Source organism: Lynx canadensis, chromosome B1 (genome assembly GCF_007474595.2).
Source record: "Lynx canadensis isolate LIC74 chromosome B1, mLynCan4.pri.v2, whole genome shotgun sequence".
In the NCBI taxonomy this organism is placed as follows: Eukaryota; Metazoa; Chordata; class Mammalia; order Carnivora; family Felidae; genus Lynx; species Lynx canadensis.
In genome coordinates, this window is record NC_044306.2 from 185,863,297 (window position 1) to 185,881,635 (window position 18,339).

The 18,339-nt window shown below is 39.9% G+C and overlaps 1 protein-coding gene across 1 annotated transcript in view; it reads right to left on the reverse strand.

Moving 5' to 3' along the window:
• PI4K2B (phosphatidylinositol 4-kinase type 2 beta) overlaps positions 1 to 17,216 on the reverse strand; it is a 32,339-nt gene extending 15,123 nt beyond the window's left edge. The window contains exons 1-6 of the mRNA XM_030314102.1: positions 16,738 to 17,216; positions 7,228 to 7,364; positions 5,339 to 5,539; positions 4,625 to 4,756; positions 2,356 to 2,509; positions 1,151 to 1,209 (exon numbers count right to left, since the gene is read on the reverse strand). Of these exons, the coding sequence (XP_030169962.1) occupies positions 1,151 to 1,209; positions 2,356 to 2,509; positions 4,625 to 4,756; positions 5,339 to 5,539; positions 7,228 to 7,364; positions 16,738 to 17,044 (990 nt within the window). The 5' untranslated portion in view covers positions 17,045 to 17,216. The remainder of the gene's footprint in view (positions 1 to 1,150; positions 1,210 to 2,355; positions 2,510 to 4,624; positions 4,757 to 5,338; positions 5,540 to 7,227; positions 7,365 to 16,737) is intronic.
• Between the last annotated feature and the right edge of the window lie 1,123 nt (positions 17,217 to 18,339).

The window sequence follows — 18,339 nt, forward strand, 5'->3', positions numbered from 1 at the left end:
TGTCGGGCTCCGTGCTGACAGCTCAGAGCCTGGAGCCTGCTTCGGATTCTGTGTCTCCCTCTCTCTCTGCCCCTCTCCTGCTCACGGTCTGTCTCTCTTTGTCTCTCAATAATAAACAAACTTTAAAAAAATTTAAAAAAAAGAGTATTTATTATGTAAAGATAAGACGGTTGCCATTAGCAAGTGGCCTAGATAAAAACAAAAGGTAAAAAAGACAATTTTAAAATGAGAAGTATTAGCATGAAGGTCCGTGTCATATATGTCTGGTTTGTTTCTTTTAGTTTATATCAAATATCTTACCTCACTGAAAATGCACAAAATACTTAAGAGCAAAAGAATAAAATTTTCAGTAAAATCTAATTGCTCAAGATACACCAATAAAATATATTTAGCAACTATTATGAAAATATATATTTATGTGTGTATTTTAAACCTACTTCTGCTGTAACTGCCATTTATTTTTATTTCTTTTCTTCTATTTACAATTTTATTGAGGTATAATTTACACACAATAAACTTCACATATTAGTGTACAATTTGATAAGCATCCGCGGATGTGAAACCTTCCCCGAAAGTTTTCTGGTGTCCTTTGCAGTGGCTCCCTCTCTCGCTCCCTCCCTCTACCCCACCCGCAGGCAACCAGGGTCTGCTTTCTGTCACCAGGGATTAGTTTGCACTTTGTAGATTTTCACATAAATGGAATCAGTGTGTTCCCTTTGTGAGTAGCTCCTTTCACTCAGCAGGATTTTGAGACTCATCCACATTATGGAGTCATAAGACTCAGAAAGAAGTGAATTACTAAAATATAAACACGTCGACCAAAAATACCAGAACCTTTTTTACATAAAAGCAAAATAAATCTGGTGGTCGTGGTTCTACAACGAATTTCCCAAGTTCTAAAAAAAAGTACCAAGCTGGTATCATTCTTCTACTCTAATACAACATAAAAAATAAAGCTGCACAGAGATTTAGAAATTTAAAAAATGCAGTGTAAACAGGGGAGGAAAGAAAAAAGATGAGAAAAACAGCAAAAGGAGATAAAACCAAGGATCTAAGTGAAGGAAATGAAGAAATGAAGAAAAACATAAATTTAAGGAATCTTTTATAGAAATTGTGTGTGTCTCTGTGTATAATTTTGAAATTTCCTTACCTTAACTTCCTTTCCCTGTTGCTTTTCGTATTTGATTAACCAATTGTCATTTCCCCTGTCTTTCAAAACAAAACAAATGTTACTTCATTTTTTATGGATATCATAGCTTAATATCAAAGGAAATATTCTAGTCACCTTTTGATTTTCAAGACCTTAACTGGTTATCTGTGGCACATGTGTACATATTAAAGGCTCCAACCTAACACATACAAGCCAAAAAATACTTACAAATGTTAACTAACACTTTTTGAGGGTTTACGCTGTGTCAGACATTGTTGTAAGTACTTAACAGGCACTAATTCATTTAATCCTTATAACCATTCTGTGAGGTATGTATTATCAAGAACTATTAAATCAAGGTTATTAAAATCAAGGATAACTTCTCTTCCCCTCAGGAAGAAAAAGCATGTACCTCTATTACCAAGCAAATTTCTGGGTAGGTTCTCACCTAATGTCTGTATAGAAGTACTCTATGACTCTACATCAAATTTAACATTAATCGAAGACCACATTAATTAAGAAGGCAACTCTGGAAAAGTATGTAATGCTTTTTCAGAAACTAGTATAAGTGAGCAAATATTTTGAACCAGTGGTTCTCAAATTTCAGCATGCTTCAGAATTACTGAGAGGACATGTTAAAACAGACTGGTGGCCCCCTATGCAGAGTTTCTGCTTTAGCAGGACTGGGGTGCACTCTTTTGAAAAGATGCGTGTGTAACAAGTCCCCACATGAAACTGACCCAGCCAGTCCAGGGAACCATATTTGGGAACCACTGTTTCAGATGATCTACACCACTGCTCCATTCTAGCACAGAAAAAAATCAAGTTTAATGTATTTATAGACTATGCTAACAGTTACCTAAAGTCAAAATAAGCATCTAAAATAATTTACACAATCAAGTTTTAATTATTCATATTATGCAGATAATATTTCTGGCTTTGTCCTGCTGCTAAGAAATTCCCCAGGAGGGACAAGAACTGACCTCTACCACCCAGGCAGGAGACTGCTATGAGTTAGAATCTCCAGTACAAGATTAACTCTGCCCAAGGGAGTCAGTACTACATCTGTTTTCCAAGGCAGGTAGAGAAAAAGTGGCCTCCAGACTTCTGTATCAAAATTTTATGTCTTTGATTTCGATAACAAGAGTTGAATACAATCTGCAAACTAACAAGATTTGAGTAAACAAGTAAGAGAACTTCAATACCTGTATTTCTGATGATGTAATCCAAAATAACTAATCTTTCAAACTGTGACTGAAATTGTTTTCTAATATTCTCGGGCAAAGGGTCAGCTTCAAATTTCCTAAGCCAATATTCAGCCTCCTTGTAACCTTCAACAAATAACTGAAAGGAACCAATCTATAATTTTAAGAACTAGAGTTAGAAAAGAAAGTACAAGAACAAAGAAATTACTTCTTTAATTTCTCACCAGTATCATCATAAAATGTTATATAAACATTATAAGAAAAATAGAAGGGTTAACACTAATTTAGATAAGCCATATTTATCAAACTATTTTATACACTAACTTTAAACAGCCACATAAAGAATACATAGCAAAGTAAAAATGCTCAACCCTAGGCTTTTAAGGAGCATGGAAGCTATTTTAGGATAACTGAAAAAGAAAATGCACATGTGCCCTCAAGGTGAAAATCTCAACTCAGACTGATGTTTTCTAAAAATATTCATTAAAATGAACTTAATTATAGTGGCCAAATATTACACCTATCCTGGTCATTTAATAACCGTGCATACTTTTTTTTTTTTTTTTAATTTTTTTTTTTCAACGTTTATTTATTTTTGGGACAGAGAGAGACAGAGCATGAACGGGGGAGGGGCAGAGACAGAGGGAGACACAGAATCGGAAACAGGCTCCAGGCTCTGAGCCATCAGCCCAGAGCCCGACGCGGGGCTCGAACTCCCGGACCGCGAGATCGTGACCTGGCTGAAGTCGGACGCTTAACCGACTGCGCCACCCAGGCGCCCCTAACCGTGCATACTTTTATCTTATTGAAGAAATACTTTGGGATATTTTTTACAACATAAAATATGGAATATATCCTTATTTTTTTAAATGAATTCTTCAACTTTGCAGATTAAAGATCCGGTCACAAATTTTAAAGAATTAATCAATCAATCATAACATGGTTTTAAGTGGTTTTTAAGAAAATCCTTTCCTTGAAGATATGTCTGTTTTAAAAGGCATTTCTGTCATTAATATTACTAAATGTATTTATGGCACAGGACACATGGGTTACCTGGTTGGTCTCATAAATACAAATAACCACAAAGAAAATCTATTTCTTATCCTAACACTATGTTCTTATTGTTGGCCTGAAATTTTAACTATATATCTAAAAGGTTTTCTTTAAAGCACTTAATAAGTAGTCATAAATATGGAAATAATATCTTTCTTTAGTCACACTTAATTTTATCATATCCAAGGAATAACAGGCCTTGTAAAAATTTTCAAACTTCCTCCTTACTTGGAGTATAATTTTAAAAACAATTTAAGTTAACCATGAATTTCTATTCAAATTCTTTTATCTAGATATATGCTAGGCATAGCAACCACAAAACAAAATCACAGGTCACATTACATATACACACACACACATATATATATATATATATATATATATATACACACATACATATATATATATACACACAAATTACATATATATATACACTTACATATATGTACATACATATATATACATGCATATATTACATATACATATTACATACACATACATATTACATATATATAATGTAAAAATGTAAAATATAAAATTAAAAAAATATATAAATTGTATATACATATATACACACACACACACACACACACACACATATATAAAAGCCTGAAGTTTTTCTAGAATGCCTTCCCATTAACCCTTCCCACTCCTGCTTAGCCAGCTGCTAACCAATCCTTAGGTTTATCTAAAAGTGATAAGAAAAAACAAAATGCATTATGTAGTCCGTAAACAAGAATTACTACCACTTACTTTACACTATGTGCCAGGCACATACCAAGTACTTGACGTGAATTTCTTCATTTTATCTCACAACCTCAAGAGGTAGTTTTTCTCATCCCAGTTTATAGAAACTGGGGCTTAAGGAGCAAGCAACTTGCCCAAGGGCTCAGAGCTAACTGGTAGAGGGGCTGTGAGAGAAACTTAAGTCTGTGCTTTTAGCCATTACTTTATAAAGCCTTAGATGCAAACTCCTCCTGGAAACAGTATCCCCAGTCCTCCAAGCTGGGTTAGACATCTCTCCTCTATCCTCTCTGAGAATTTAACCATCCTAACAGCTTTCTCATATCACACTGAGATTGCTTGTTCACTGAAAGCTCTTTGAGAATGAAAAAACTATTTTCTTTATTATCATTATCCACAGCCTACAGCACACAATACTCAGGTAATACATGCGGAATTGTCCCCCCAAATAAAGTTTCTCACAGTAACTTACCTTAGGGGGGAGTCCTATCCGATGGAATTTTCTACCTACTTTTGGCACTTTCTCTAAAGCATACTTTTTGCCTCTAGATTTTGCACGGTCAATTGCACTGTAGTTAAATGTCTCACTGACAAGCCAAACCACCTAGAAACACACAGTTTAGAAAAATGGTTATGAGAATTTGCATTATAGTGTTTCTACTCATATACACCATGAAACACACTCTAAAGCTATAAATCAGCGAAGTTCAACCCAATCCTAAATGGTGCAGAGAATCTAAACTAGAAAGGCTTAGGGATTTTGCAAAGTCAGTTAAATGGCACATATTTTTGAGAGAGGCAGCTTAAAACTGGCCAGTAGAAGAAAGAAGTAATCATTCTGAGATGTAGAATTAGGAATGGATATTCTGAGGAAGTCTTCAAGTAAAAATTCATAAAGGCTAAATAGAAAGAATTTCTAGAACACCGATATTCTTCTGCCTTCTAAATGTTAGTTCTTTCTCTTCTTGTCTTGTCGTCAGCATCATCTAGGCATCAGCAGCCAGGGAGACTTGCTTGGACACTTTGAGCATCTCCCCCAGAATCAATTTATCGGTTACTCATGTCTCCGGATTACCAAAACAAGGGCTCAACTTCAGGTTCTGTCATCAGAAATATCACTAAAGTGTTTGCAGAGAAGTAGACTATAAATTAGAAGCACATAATGAAAACCAATTTTCTCCTTTACCTTTGTTTTAGGTACAATATTCAGATGCAGCTTTTCATCCACAAGGGAGGCACCAGCTTCAGAAAGGTATCCCTGATTAGGAAGCAGGCAGCCTCTACCGAAGCAGCAAGGGCAGCAGACCTTATGAACATATTTGGTCCATTTTGGATTCAGTTGACCATAAGGCTCTTCTGATTTGGGTTTAAATACACCAATAATTTTCTATATAAAATAGGAGACATTTTCTGAGACTTTTAATATAGAGAGATGATAACCCATAAAATGCATTTTGGTAATCTTTTTCTATTTCTTCCCACCAGATTTGGACATAACCCTTAAATATTAAGAGGTTTAGTTCTCATTGTGTTTTTATATCCATTCTCATTTAACAATGTAAAATCAGTAATCCTTTGGGCTAGTAGTTTTCAAACTGTGCTCTCAGCAACACTAGGAAAGGTGAGAGGGGAAATGAGAGTAGGGCTCTAAGACCCCCTACCACTTAACTAGATTAACTTTGACTTCACTTGTTTTATTACTGGACTTCCAACTTAAGAAAGGGTTCTGCTGATTTCATAATGTTTGAAACTACTGCTCTAGGTCAGATAGTATCTATTAAATATCCATATTATGTGTGTACTTATCAGCTACTTTCTCACTAGATGTACATTCTAAAGGGCAAGGACTTTGTTAGGGCTGTATCCCAAGTACTCAGAACAGTGCCTGGTACACGGTAGGCATTCAAGCATTTGTTAAATGAACTAATAAAGCCAATGACAAAAAGTCATCTCTAAAATATAAAGGTAATGATAGGATATAGTGAATATCTATGTTGTCAGATTCTCCTACCCTAATCTTTTTCCAGTTATTTTTTTTGTGAATCATTTTAAATAAATTTTCTCCTCTTAAAAAAAAATTTGCCCATGGATGTCTAAAGTCTATAATCTTTATTACTGGTCTGATAAAATATATTCATATTAAATTTAGAGGGTGAATTATCCTTAGACAAGAAATAAAAATCTTACTATAATTTTAAGTACATAATTGCTTTATAATGCAATAAAATCTGAGTCACTAGTAAAAAGTTAAGAAGAAAAAATTACTAAATCAAACTTGGAGGAAAGACTGAGAGACTGACATTACCATATATATATATATATATATATATACACATATATATACAGATATATATGTGCATATATATGTATATGTATATATATGTGTGTATATATATATATACATATATATATATATATATATATATATATTTAAATCCCAAAAAAGACTGTTTTAAAATGTAACTTGGATCTTTGCAAAGAATATTAGGATGAAATCATAACCTTTTTTACTCCTGAAGAACTGCTGGTTATGTATCATTCAGGAAGCTTTTAAAGATAATAATACAGATTTCTGAAAATCTAGACTAATTGGAACAAAGTCCCATATCAACTTCTCTTTTCTGCCCTAGAATTCTACTTTGGTTCATTTCACGATGTCACATTCCAATGCCTTCAAGCTTCAGGCTGCCCAGGTTCCTCTGGCATAATGCTGGCAAATATTCCTAGGGCAAGCCTTTGAAAGTTTAAATTTCTACTTTGCTTGGCTAATATAGATACTGTAAAGTAAGGACTTACGAATATAAACTCAACAAATCTATAGCTGAATGTGAACATTCCGTAATTGCTTGAAACCAAGTACTAAAATAGGAAAGCAAACTGTGACTTAAAATGAATAGCGCTATTTCTAAATAGCAGAATGCTCTAGTTAAACACAAAACAACCCCCCACCTTTATTTTTGAAAAGAGGGTGCAATCAGATTAGGAAAATAGCTTCAGAACCTCATAATGACTCCACATTTAAATTAGTGTTTTCCAAATTTTCTGTTATATACAGTAGATCTGTGAAATTCTCACCCTCTTAGGATCCTTCACAAAGTAACTTCCACTTGAACCTTGAGAGATTCTTTCTGGAAAAACTCCAAATTCTATTGCTTGCTCTGCTTTCAATATAACATCAGCAAATTCAGGATCATCCAGGAACGTATTCAATGCTGAAGAACCAACAATTATTGCATTAAAAAATCAATGTTGATATGGAACGTGACGAAGAAAGGCCAGCTATGAGAATGCTTGTGATAGGGACCTGTGATACTGGGTTAGGTTATCAGCATTAGGACATTAAGGTACAGAAGAACAAAAGCCATCACATGGCTTCCAGGATGCTCCTTCTCTAGGTTTAAGAAAAAATGTAATCAAGTATCACATGGGCTGCTTGGATCCTCGCTTTTTTCCCCCAACCCCACTTCTCTTTAAAGTTCAAGTACTGACGCATGAAAAACAAAATCCCTATTTGTTGAAATAATCATACTAATACCTCCGAGTGCTCTGAATTCCTCCTCTCTTCCAGTGATTCTGTTCTCCATTCCACCTCCCCTTCCAGCTGTGGTCACACCTCAGATCTGTCATCACCAATACCTGCAACCTCCCCACACCTTTCCATTTCAAGCACCTTTTATCTTCCTCGTTCGTTCCCTCTAGTACCCTGAGTTCAAAAATTATTCCATCCCACTAGGACCCACAAGGCACTGACCTCCCATGCTGCTACTGATCTCTGCGTCCTCACATCCCTCGCTGGCCAGCTTAATTAAATTACGGGCAGGCATCATATAATCACTCTTCTTTTCCTCCCTCCCCTTATCATGGTCACCTGGAAAAATCCCATTAAACTCAACTGGTTAAACTCAACTGTCTGCAGAGTACACCCAGGCCTGGATAGCTGAACTTGACTACACAAACATACACAAACACAAGGCCTGAGAGCTCACTTTAATGTAAATGCATCCCCACAAACCTCAGGTGGGTCCTCCATGCCACCTGGGAAGCACACTACGTTCCTGTTTCGGACTGAATCTCTGTGTCCTCCCAAGGTATGTTCAAGCCCTAACTCCCCATGGAATTGTACTGAGAGATGGAATCTGTGGGAGGTAATCAGGTTTAGGTGAGGTCATGAGGGTAGGGCCCCCACAACAGGATCAATGCCAAGAGCATGCTCTCTCTCGCCCTGTGCCACGTGAGGACACAATGAGAAGGTGGTCATCTGCCAGCCAGCAGGAAAGCCTTGATCTTGGACTCATCTTGGACTTCCCAGCCCTGATCGTGAAACTTCATCTTAGACTTTCCAGCCTCCAGGACTGGGAGAAAGAAATGTCTGTTGTTTAAACCACTCAGTCTATGGTATGTTGTTCTAGTAACCTGAACTAGGACAACTCCTGGTACCGTTTCTCCCACTGTTCTGGGCAACTCTCTCATAACCTCCCCCCTCTCCACATTTCCAACACCCCCTCTTTCTCAGACGATCCTTAACAGATGCAATCAGAAATCAGTATCATCAGCCCTCCACACCACATCTGCCCACAACATCCTGTCTTCCACCTGTTACTACAGACGAACTAAGCTTGAAGATCAACTCATCCACTTTGTGTCCTAGACCCTATCTCTTCCTGATGATTCCAGGACATTTCTTCAGCAATCCTTCCCTGCATCAATATTTCCCTCTTTATTGGATCACTTCTATCACCATACTAAGCATGCTGTAATATTTCTCAGCCTAAATCTACTTACTCCCACGTTACTCCTAGATATTCCCTCATTTCTTTGATCCCCTGTATAGCAGAAGGTCTCTATAGTTATTTACATTTAATATCTCCAACATTTCTGCCTCGACTCTCTCTTGAACCCATTTCAATTAGGTTTCTGTCCCAACCACTCCATTGATAAAACTTTTGTTGAGGTACACAGTGACATCCATATTGCTAAATCTAACCTCAGAACTTATCTTCCTTGACCAGTGCCACCATTTGACCCTGTTAATCACTCCTTCCTCCTTCACATGGCTTCCAGGATGCCCCTTCTCCAGGTTTTTCCATTTCATTGGCTCCTCTTTTTCAGTCTCTTTGTTGGCTCACTTTTACCTCGTGACAGTTTACCTTTAGGATGCCCCAGATTCAGTTCATGGTCCTCTCCTCTTCATTATCAACACTGATGACTCCCAAATTTATTTGTCAAGCCTGGACTTCTACCTTCAACTCCAGACTACGATATTCAACATCTCTACTTGGATGTTTAATGGACAGCTCAAATTTTACCACCCAAAACTCAATTCTTCTCTTTATAACTCCACCTGACTGCTTCCCTCTCAGGTTTCCCTATTTCAGTTATTGGCAACTCCAAATCTTCCAGTTGCTCATGGAAATCCTTGGAATCACCCATGATCTTATAGTCTCACCTCCAACATCTAATCCATCGGTAGTTCGCATGGCTCTACCTTACGTGAACTCCAGAATCCAATCACCTCTCACCATCTCCATTCCTTCCATGTGATTCAAGGGACTATCAACTCTCACCTAGATTATTGTAAGACTCTCTTAACTGCTTTCCCTCTTTCACCCACGCCTTCTCTATACTTGACAGAGAAGCTATAGTAATCATTTTTTTTTAAGTTTATTTATTTTAAGAGAGAGAGACAGCAAGCGTGCACATGTACACATGAGCAGGGGAGGAGCAGAGAGAAAGGGAGAGAGAGAATCCCGAGCAGGCTCCTCACTGTCAGCACAGAGCCTGACATGGAGCTCAATCCCACTAATCATGAGATCATGACCTGAGCCGAAACCAAGAGTCAGGTGCCCCAACCCAGAACTTTTATAGTTCTTGGAACATAACAGGTAATCAATAAACACTTGCAAAATGAATGAACAATTAATCATTTAAAGTGGTACACAAGGCAAAAATTATTCATATTTTACTTTGGAAGGTATTTAAATGCTATTACATGCATTCAACATTATGAAAATTCAAAACATAAACTTACTTATTTTAAAATTTGCCCTTCATTTAGACGGAAATAAATTTTTTTTGTTACTAATTTTTAAAAGTATGTGCTAAGAAAAATGCTACAAAAAGTACTATTGGGCATATTTAACCTACTTAAATGAATAAATAATCCAAGTATTTTAGTTACATCACTACAATTGATGTGATAATTCCTAATCCTTATCTATCCCGTGAAAATAATTAAGAATGGAGAAACTTAGTCTTTCTTTATTCACTGTATATCCTGAGCACCTGGATGAGGAGTCAGCATTTAGTGGGTACTTAATATTTAACTGAATAAATGAAGTATTATTTATGTACTAGAATATGCCAGTAATAATGATCATTAGTCAAATGAGATTTCTTCTAGGCAAAGGCTTTTTTTTTTTTTTTTTTTAAGTTCATTTTGAGAGAGTGAGTCGGGGAGGGGCAGAAAGAGGAAGAGAGAGAATCCCAGGCACTGTCAGTGCAGAGCCCAACACCGGGCTCGAACAAAGGAACCATGAGATCATGACCTGAGCTGAAGTCGAAAACTTAACCCACTGAGCCACCCAGGTGCCCCTAGGCGAAGCCTCTTAATAAGAAAGAAGTTGGAAAGTTTTTTATTTCAACCCTGCCCCTAGCACTAGTGTACTTTTTACAATACATCACTAGGAGGTGGTCACTAGGAGGTGGTCTTCGGGGGAAATGTTTAAACACTTTCAACAAGACATCACTACTTTTTTTGTGATCCTTTTATTTGGAAGCGAAACAATGTATAAGCTTCTTCCTTTTCCAGAAATTAAGTCTCCTGTAGTTTCACACCATGTCCTAGACCTGCTATCTGGAGCAAAACAAAAGCGTACTTACTCCTTTCTCTACAGGAAGAGCCCTTCAAAAAGCTGACGATCGTTTCATGTTCCCCTAAGTCTCCTCTACTCTTGCCTCCTCCCATATGGAAGTGTTTTCAGGCTTTTCAGCACACGAGTTGCCCTCTTATTTCATGCCTCAGGTTTTCAATGTGCCCCCTTATGAAATATGGTCTCCGGAATCAAGCAACCCATTGCAGGGAAGACACATCTCTCAGCATTGACAGTATACCAAAATGAGAAGCACTCTGGTGTCACATTAGTTGTTTAGAAATCTGGTCATACTACTAATGCATACTGAACTTGGACCACTCTTGGTCTCTCCCATGCTGTACTTGAGCGGTTCTTGCGGAAACTACGTGTAGACTTGGCCGGTATTACTATTAAATGTTATCAAATTGTTTTACGGGCTAAGCTTTATGAGTTCATCATGTAACAACCTGCCTTTGTTGCTCTCATGGAGCCCATGCTTATACTCTGAATAATAATAACCAATATAATAATTATTATTATAATAACTGCATACTAATTCAGTTTCAACCAAAATCAGATCAAGCAGAACCATTCCTATAAAACCAGCCAGGATGTTCTTAATCCCTTTCTCTTTAATTTGTCCCTTATTGAGCAACTCTTTTAAATAAATGAGATAATCTCCCCACATGAAAATGGGCGTTCTTTGAAGATGTCCTGGATTTACCATCACTATCTAGAATGACGCTTAAAAGACAACTGGTCCTGCTATCCAAATTGCTGCTGGAAAAAATGACTACCTACCAACTGTTCTAAAATCAAAGGAACTGTTTTTTAGGAGATAATTTTTCTTGAACTCATAACTCACAATTACATTCTAAAGCTTTCTTCATTTACTTAACTGTACATGTGGCAATTAGTTTAAGTTGGAGGATCTCTCCAAAACTTACGGCGCTTCATGCTGTGAGTGCTCTGGAGATTTGGGTTGAAGGCCTGTCGTCATTGCTAGTTTTGATTTTTAATAGTTGAGGGCCATGGTTAGTTACATTTTCTTTAATGAAGAAAACCTTTTTTTTCCGGCAAAATCACTGTTGCTCCTTTTAAGGAATAAACTATCAGGGTTTTGATTTGTCTCTGTATCAAAGGATTTTCTGAGGAAAATCTCAATTCCACCTCTGTGTATTCCCTTCAGGTCTCCTCCAAGAAGTGGTGACCTTCTAGTCCAGCTCTGGTCCTGTTTGAGCTCCTCACTTTCACCAGATACCCAGCACACACTCTCAACATTTGCCAATGCTGCTCCCCAGTATGTTCCAAGCTTCCTTCCCAGGCTAATTCTTACTGATCCTTCAACTCCATCTGATCACCTGTAACACTGTAACAAAATGATCCAAATCCAAGAAGGGCAGACATTTTTGTTTTGCTGATACATTCCAAGTGCTTAAAACAGTGCCTGGTACATAGCAGGCCCTCAATAAGCCTGAAAATTATTTATTAACAAACTCTGCCCTTAACCACATGTAAGCCTTATCACTGGTCCTTTAGGAAGCAGAATTGAAAATGGAATTAAGAGAATCCATTTTATAAACCTTTCATATAAGGACATGTGGCAACATATCAAAACAAGTCCCTCCTCACTTGAGGGTTGGGTTGTATCTTACCCACTGACCAGAATTTTCTAAAGAGAAAAGTCGTTAGCTCACCAGTCTGGTGATCTGAACACTGCCTCGGAGGTTCAAGTGCCCGTCATCCTTCAGGCCTCGAGTTGGATGCTCCTTCCTCTGCTAAGTGTTCCCAGGCCCCTAAATCCAGGGCACAGCTCAATGGAATCCTCAGTTCTCCCCACCCAAATAGATCAGCTGTGGGAACTGTCTGTTTTAATTGACCATTCCCTCCATTACTATAAAGCTCTGTGGGACAAGGCTGGTGACTGGGCATCCATTTGCTATCCGGTCACCACTGTGTCCCGAGGCCTCAACTTCCACTGGCACACAGCAGGCACTCAAGCATTTGAGAATGATGCATCTCGGCAATACACGGAAAACAAAGAATAAGCGTCTTCTAATTACTGGTTGAGCAATAACCGCTTGACAGTGAGAGGTAGCTGCTCACCATCTTTCAATAGCTCAGTTATGGATAACTGTCAAGACGCATAGGACATCTACTCTTCTAATATTGTCCTCTAAATTCAGCCAGATTATCAGTGTCTAGGATCTGGATCTGGCAATACTGAGAGCACCGTCCATTAGAATTCCTTTATTAAAATGGGCTTCAAGGAGGTTATGAGAAATACTCCTATGAAATTCATCACTTTTATTACAAAGATACTATTCAGTACATAGTCTCTTCTCCAAAAGATACACGACAGGTTATCCTTTGTCAGGTCAGTTTAGATTCCAATAGCTGCTTTACCTTTATGGGCACATTGTGCTTCTTTCTGTAACTTTAAACATCAGATTTGTGGGCTTCCTGCAGCAAGCATCTCCTGTGCATGCTGTGTACTATGATGGCCTCCACCTTATTTATTTCATTACCTCAGTTCCCACCCTCGTCTTTCTTCCTTATTTTTAAATGATGCTATTTTGTTCATACATTCATAAGCCACCATGAATCATTAAAAGGCTTTTAAATACACACTTCCGTTGACTTTGGCAGTTCCTAGTATATTCTTTTTTTTTTTTTTTTCCACGTTTATTTATTTTTGGGACAGAGAGAGACAGAGCATGAACGGGGGAGGGGCAGAGACAGAGGGAGACACAGAATCGGAAACAGGCTCCAGGCTCCGAGCCATCAGCCCAGAGCCCGACGCGGGGCTCGAACTCACGGACCGTGAGATCGTGACCTGGCTAAAGTCGGACGCTTAACCAACTGCGCCACCCAGGCGCCCCAGTTCCTAGTATATTCTAACACCATTCTCTACTTGTAGGCTCTCCAACAAAACTGGTAAGTGCTCCTGGTTTGTGTTAACTGGGATCCTGGAAAAGTCACTTCACCTCTCTGTGCTTCCTTAAAATGAGAATAAAAAATAAAACTCACTTCGTGGGGTTAGTTATATATTAATATAAGTGAAGGGCACAGAACTATGCCCTTCATATACTGTTACCTAGGTATTATCATCTTTATGACTCTCCAACTCACTGATTAAAATGACAACTAACGAATGAATGCCACTAATCTTTCTACTTTGACACTGACCCAACAATACTATGTTTATGCTGGTCCCAGACTGTCAATGTCTTGCTCAAGTAAAGGTAACAGATACTCTTCCACGTAAAGCTCTTATTTACATAGACAAAATAGTTAAGCATAAAGGCTCATGCATTGAGCGTAAGATAAATGATGTTAATATTCATCTAAATGCAAGAATTTCTTAGAACTAGTGAGGTGGCTTCATGGAAATTGGATGCTAAAGGACAAAGGAAGTTAATGGAACTCGCCTGGGCGGCTCAGTCGTTAAGCTTCTGACTTTGGCTCAGGTTATTATCTCGCAGTTTGAGTTCGAGTCCCACACTGGGTGAGCTCAAGCCCTGCTTTGGCTAAAACATGAGCCCTGGGTGAGCCCCACTTCTCTGTCTCTGCCTCTGTCTCTCTCTCTCTCTGCCCCTCACTGACTTGCATGCTCTCTCTCTCAAAATAAATAACTTAAAAATCTAGTTACATTACTCAATCATAAACTTTTTAGGAGACTGGTTTGAAATGTTTAAATACTCATTGAAATTCAAAACTATTTTTAAATCCATTAAAAACAAGACCTCCATTAATAAATCACCAAAAATAACAACTATTTTACAATACTCGGGATCTACAGCAAAATGGAAAAAGTGCAGGACACAAAAAGAAGGGCTAGGCTCAGTCTGGCTTTACCACTTCCTGTATACTTGCCTTTGGCTTACCTCTGAACTTCTATGTACTAGTCACTACAGTTTTATTCATTTTCAATTCTCACAACAAGGAGTAACAACTAACTTGCCGTGCTGCTGTAAGAATTAATGAACTACACAAAGAGAGATCTCCGCAAAATGTAAACCGTGATATAAATAAATTATTACCATTTTGGAACGTAGGAATTCTCTTTAGTAATCCATTTGTATTATGAGTACTATATTCTATCCCAGTTACTTTTTCTAGCCTTAATACTATTTGTTTACAAGATCTCACTTTCCGGGGCACCTGGGTGGCTCAGTCAGGTAAGCATCTGACCCAGGTCATGATCTCATGGTCCTGAGACTGGACCCCACACAGGGCTCTGTGCTGGCAGTACAGAGCCTGCTTGTGATTCCCTCTCTCTCCCTCTCACTCAAGGTTTCAGGCTCTTTTAAAATCTAGCTACACAGGTAAATTTAAGGCAGCAAAAAGGAAGCTAGCCACACAGATCTTAGTTACTTCACAGAAGGGATTCTAGGTAATACAAAAACACATTACACAGCTGGGGGAATGTGGGTCCATTTGTGATCATCACATTTCTTCTGTTCAACGTCAATGCACCTGTTAGCTAACACAGTGGCAACAGACCTGCATGTCAGACCAGTCTGCTAAAGCTTTATTCATGAAACACCTGAACAGGAAATCGTCTGCTTCTCCGAGGCCTCTCCGATGTATCTGCTTGAGAGTGTCTGAATGTTCAGTTCACCTACGACTTGAATAACCTATTCCATCCAAACTTTCTTAAATTGTGGGAGGCCCATTAGTGTACTGACAGCAGGACATGTAAAATCTAAAGACTCCAGAAAGACTAAGCAGTAGTAATGACAAGTACAATTTCTGTGGCTTTTCTTCAAGCTGTCATCCAGGGAGTTCTACAGGCACAGTGCACACACCATCTCACTTAAACCATCCTAACCACCAACAAATAGGTGTTATCCGAATTTTACAAACTAGCCCGTCTCATCTCCAGCTATGATTCATACAAGCCCACTCTGTTTTACTACCAGATTAGGCTAACTCGACTCGACCTGCCAAAAAATCCTTCATCGACAAATATCCATGCCTGCAATAGCATGCTTACCCTTGATTAATTTTCAACATCCTATCAATTATCCTCGTTTCCACCTGAGGCTACCAGTCCATTCGATAGTGAAAAAGTCCCCGCCCCCTTCTTAAAGTACAAGAATACAAATGGTTCCAGAAAGAAAACTTTGCGCACGAGATAGCAGCTGGAGAAATTCAACTGCCTCTGCCCCCTCTGGCTAACGTCACAATAACATTAACTGCAAGAAGTTTTGAAACGTGTCGCAGTGGCAACTAGATATTCTTGCTCTCCGGCTCTCTGCCGTCATCCATCTGCCTTGCAAATTCACAACTCCGGGAACTTTCCTGATAGTTCAGGCTGCTTATTCCAAAACTCAAGTCCAAACTTGAGAAACGACTTACGTCATGTTACCATGCTAAGTTTGGGTTTTTTGTTTTTTTTTTTTTTTCTTTCAGTGTCTGATTGCAAAAGTTGAGGCTTACTCTTAGGAGAGGCCTCAAGGGTCAGAGTTTAACGACAACCTCGGGCCTTAAGTGAGGTGGCCTAAGGCCCCTGGAAAAGGTGCAAGGAAACTGGGGAGCAGAGAGAAAGGGAAGGTGTCCAAGCTTCGACCGGCCCCGGGTCTGTGCTCCGCATGGGAAGGATGCCCGGCTAACTGCCTCTCCTACCAGGCAAGGGCTGGTGTGGGGCAGAGGTGGGACCCCGGGAGGGGCTGGGCGGCGACGCGCGCGCAGGGAGGACCGCGGGGTGGAGATTGGGGCCGAGTCGCACCTGCACCCAGGGGCGGTTTCCGGTTCGGGTGGGTGGGCGAGCCCGAGAGGACCCCCAGGCCCCAGGAGGAGCGGCTGGGCGCGTCCCGGGACGGGAGCAGCAGTTCCTCGTCTCCAGCCTCGCGAGGGGAGGCCGCGCCCTCCTCGCCGGCAGCCTCCACGAGCCTGACGGCGCTCCCGGGGGCGCCCTTAGGCGGCTGGGCCCAGGCGAACCGCGGCAGCAGCGGCTCCCGCTCCTCCTCGTCCTCCTCCTCCAAGCTCCCGCCGCCGGCTGACGCCCGCAGCCCGGGCTCGGAGGACTCCGCCATGGCCTCCCTCCGTGCCGTCCGCGCTGGGACCAGCTCAGAGAGGCGAGCTGCCCGGCTCTGGTCTCGACATCGCGGGGGACCGGAGCCGCTGGGTCGGGGCGAGATCACCTCACAAACTCGCGGCCCCGCTCCGCGCGGGCCCGGCAGTTGTCCCCGCGCAGCCGCCAGCCGCGCCCCACCTCGGGCCAACCCTGCGCCGGCGCAGAAGGGCGGGGGCGGAGGTAGGCGGGGCGCGGGGCGGGGCCGCCACCTGCCGCTGCCAGCGCCGGAAGATGTGAAGTGGGGTGGGTGCCTTGGAGCGGTTGGCTTTCATTTACTTCCGTCTAGGAGCCCCCCCCCCCCCTCCACCCCCGGAACCCCAATCAGCCTCTCCTCCACCGCAGAATTTTCTCAAAGAGTTTACCACCATCATTATTTCTGTGACTAACTTTTGTTACTCCCACTACAAGCCCATGACAGCAAGGACCTTGTTCTTTGTTCAGACATTTTGGATATTGGTTGTATTTTGTCTCTTTTTATTATGACTAATTTAGCTAGAAGCTTATCATTTTTAAGAATCTTTCCAAAAAGCCATCTTTTGGTTCCACTGATTTTCTGTTTTCTAGTTCACTGATATTTGTGCTTATTATTTCCTTCTTGCTACTTAATTGGGATTTGATTTCCTCTTCTTTTTCAAGTTGGGTAGAGTAGAAGAGTGTATTATTGATTTTGGACCTCTCTAATTTTTTAAAATATAAGTGTTTAAAGCTATGCCTTTCCCTCTATGCACTGCTTTATCTGCATCCACAATGTTTGCTATGTTGTGCTTTAATTTTCATTCATTTAAAAATTAATTTTATTTCCTGTATGGTTTCTTTTTGACTGCTCTGAAGTGTGTGTGTAATTTCCAAATATTTAGGGGTTTTCCTAGAAATCATTAATTGATTTCTAATTTAATTGTGCTGTGGTCAGAGAAGATACACTAAGATTTCAACCTTTTTTGAAGTTTATTGAGACTTATTTCATAGCTCAGCATATTATCTACCTTAATGAACATTCTGTGTGCTCTTTAAAAAGAATGTGTGTTCTTGGGAATGCAAACTGGTGCAGCCACTCTGGAAGACAGTATGGAGGTTCCTCAAAAAAACTAAAAATAGAACTACCCTACGACCCAGCAATTGTACTATTAGGCATTTATCCATGGGATGCAGGTGTACTGTTTTGAAGGGACACATGCACCCCCAAGTTTATAGCAGCACTATCAACAATAGCCAGAGTATGGAAAGAGCCCAAATGTCCATCGATGGATGAATGGA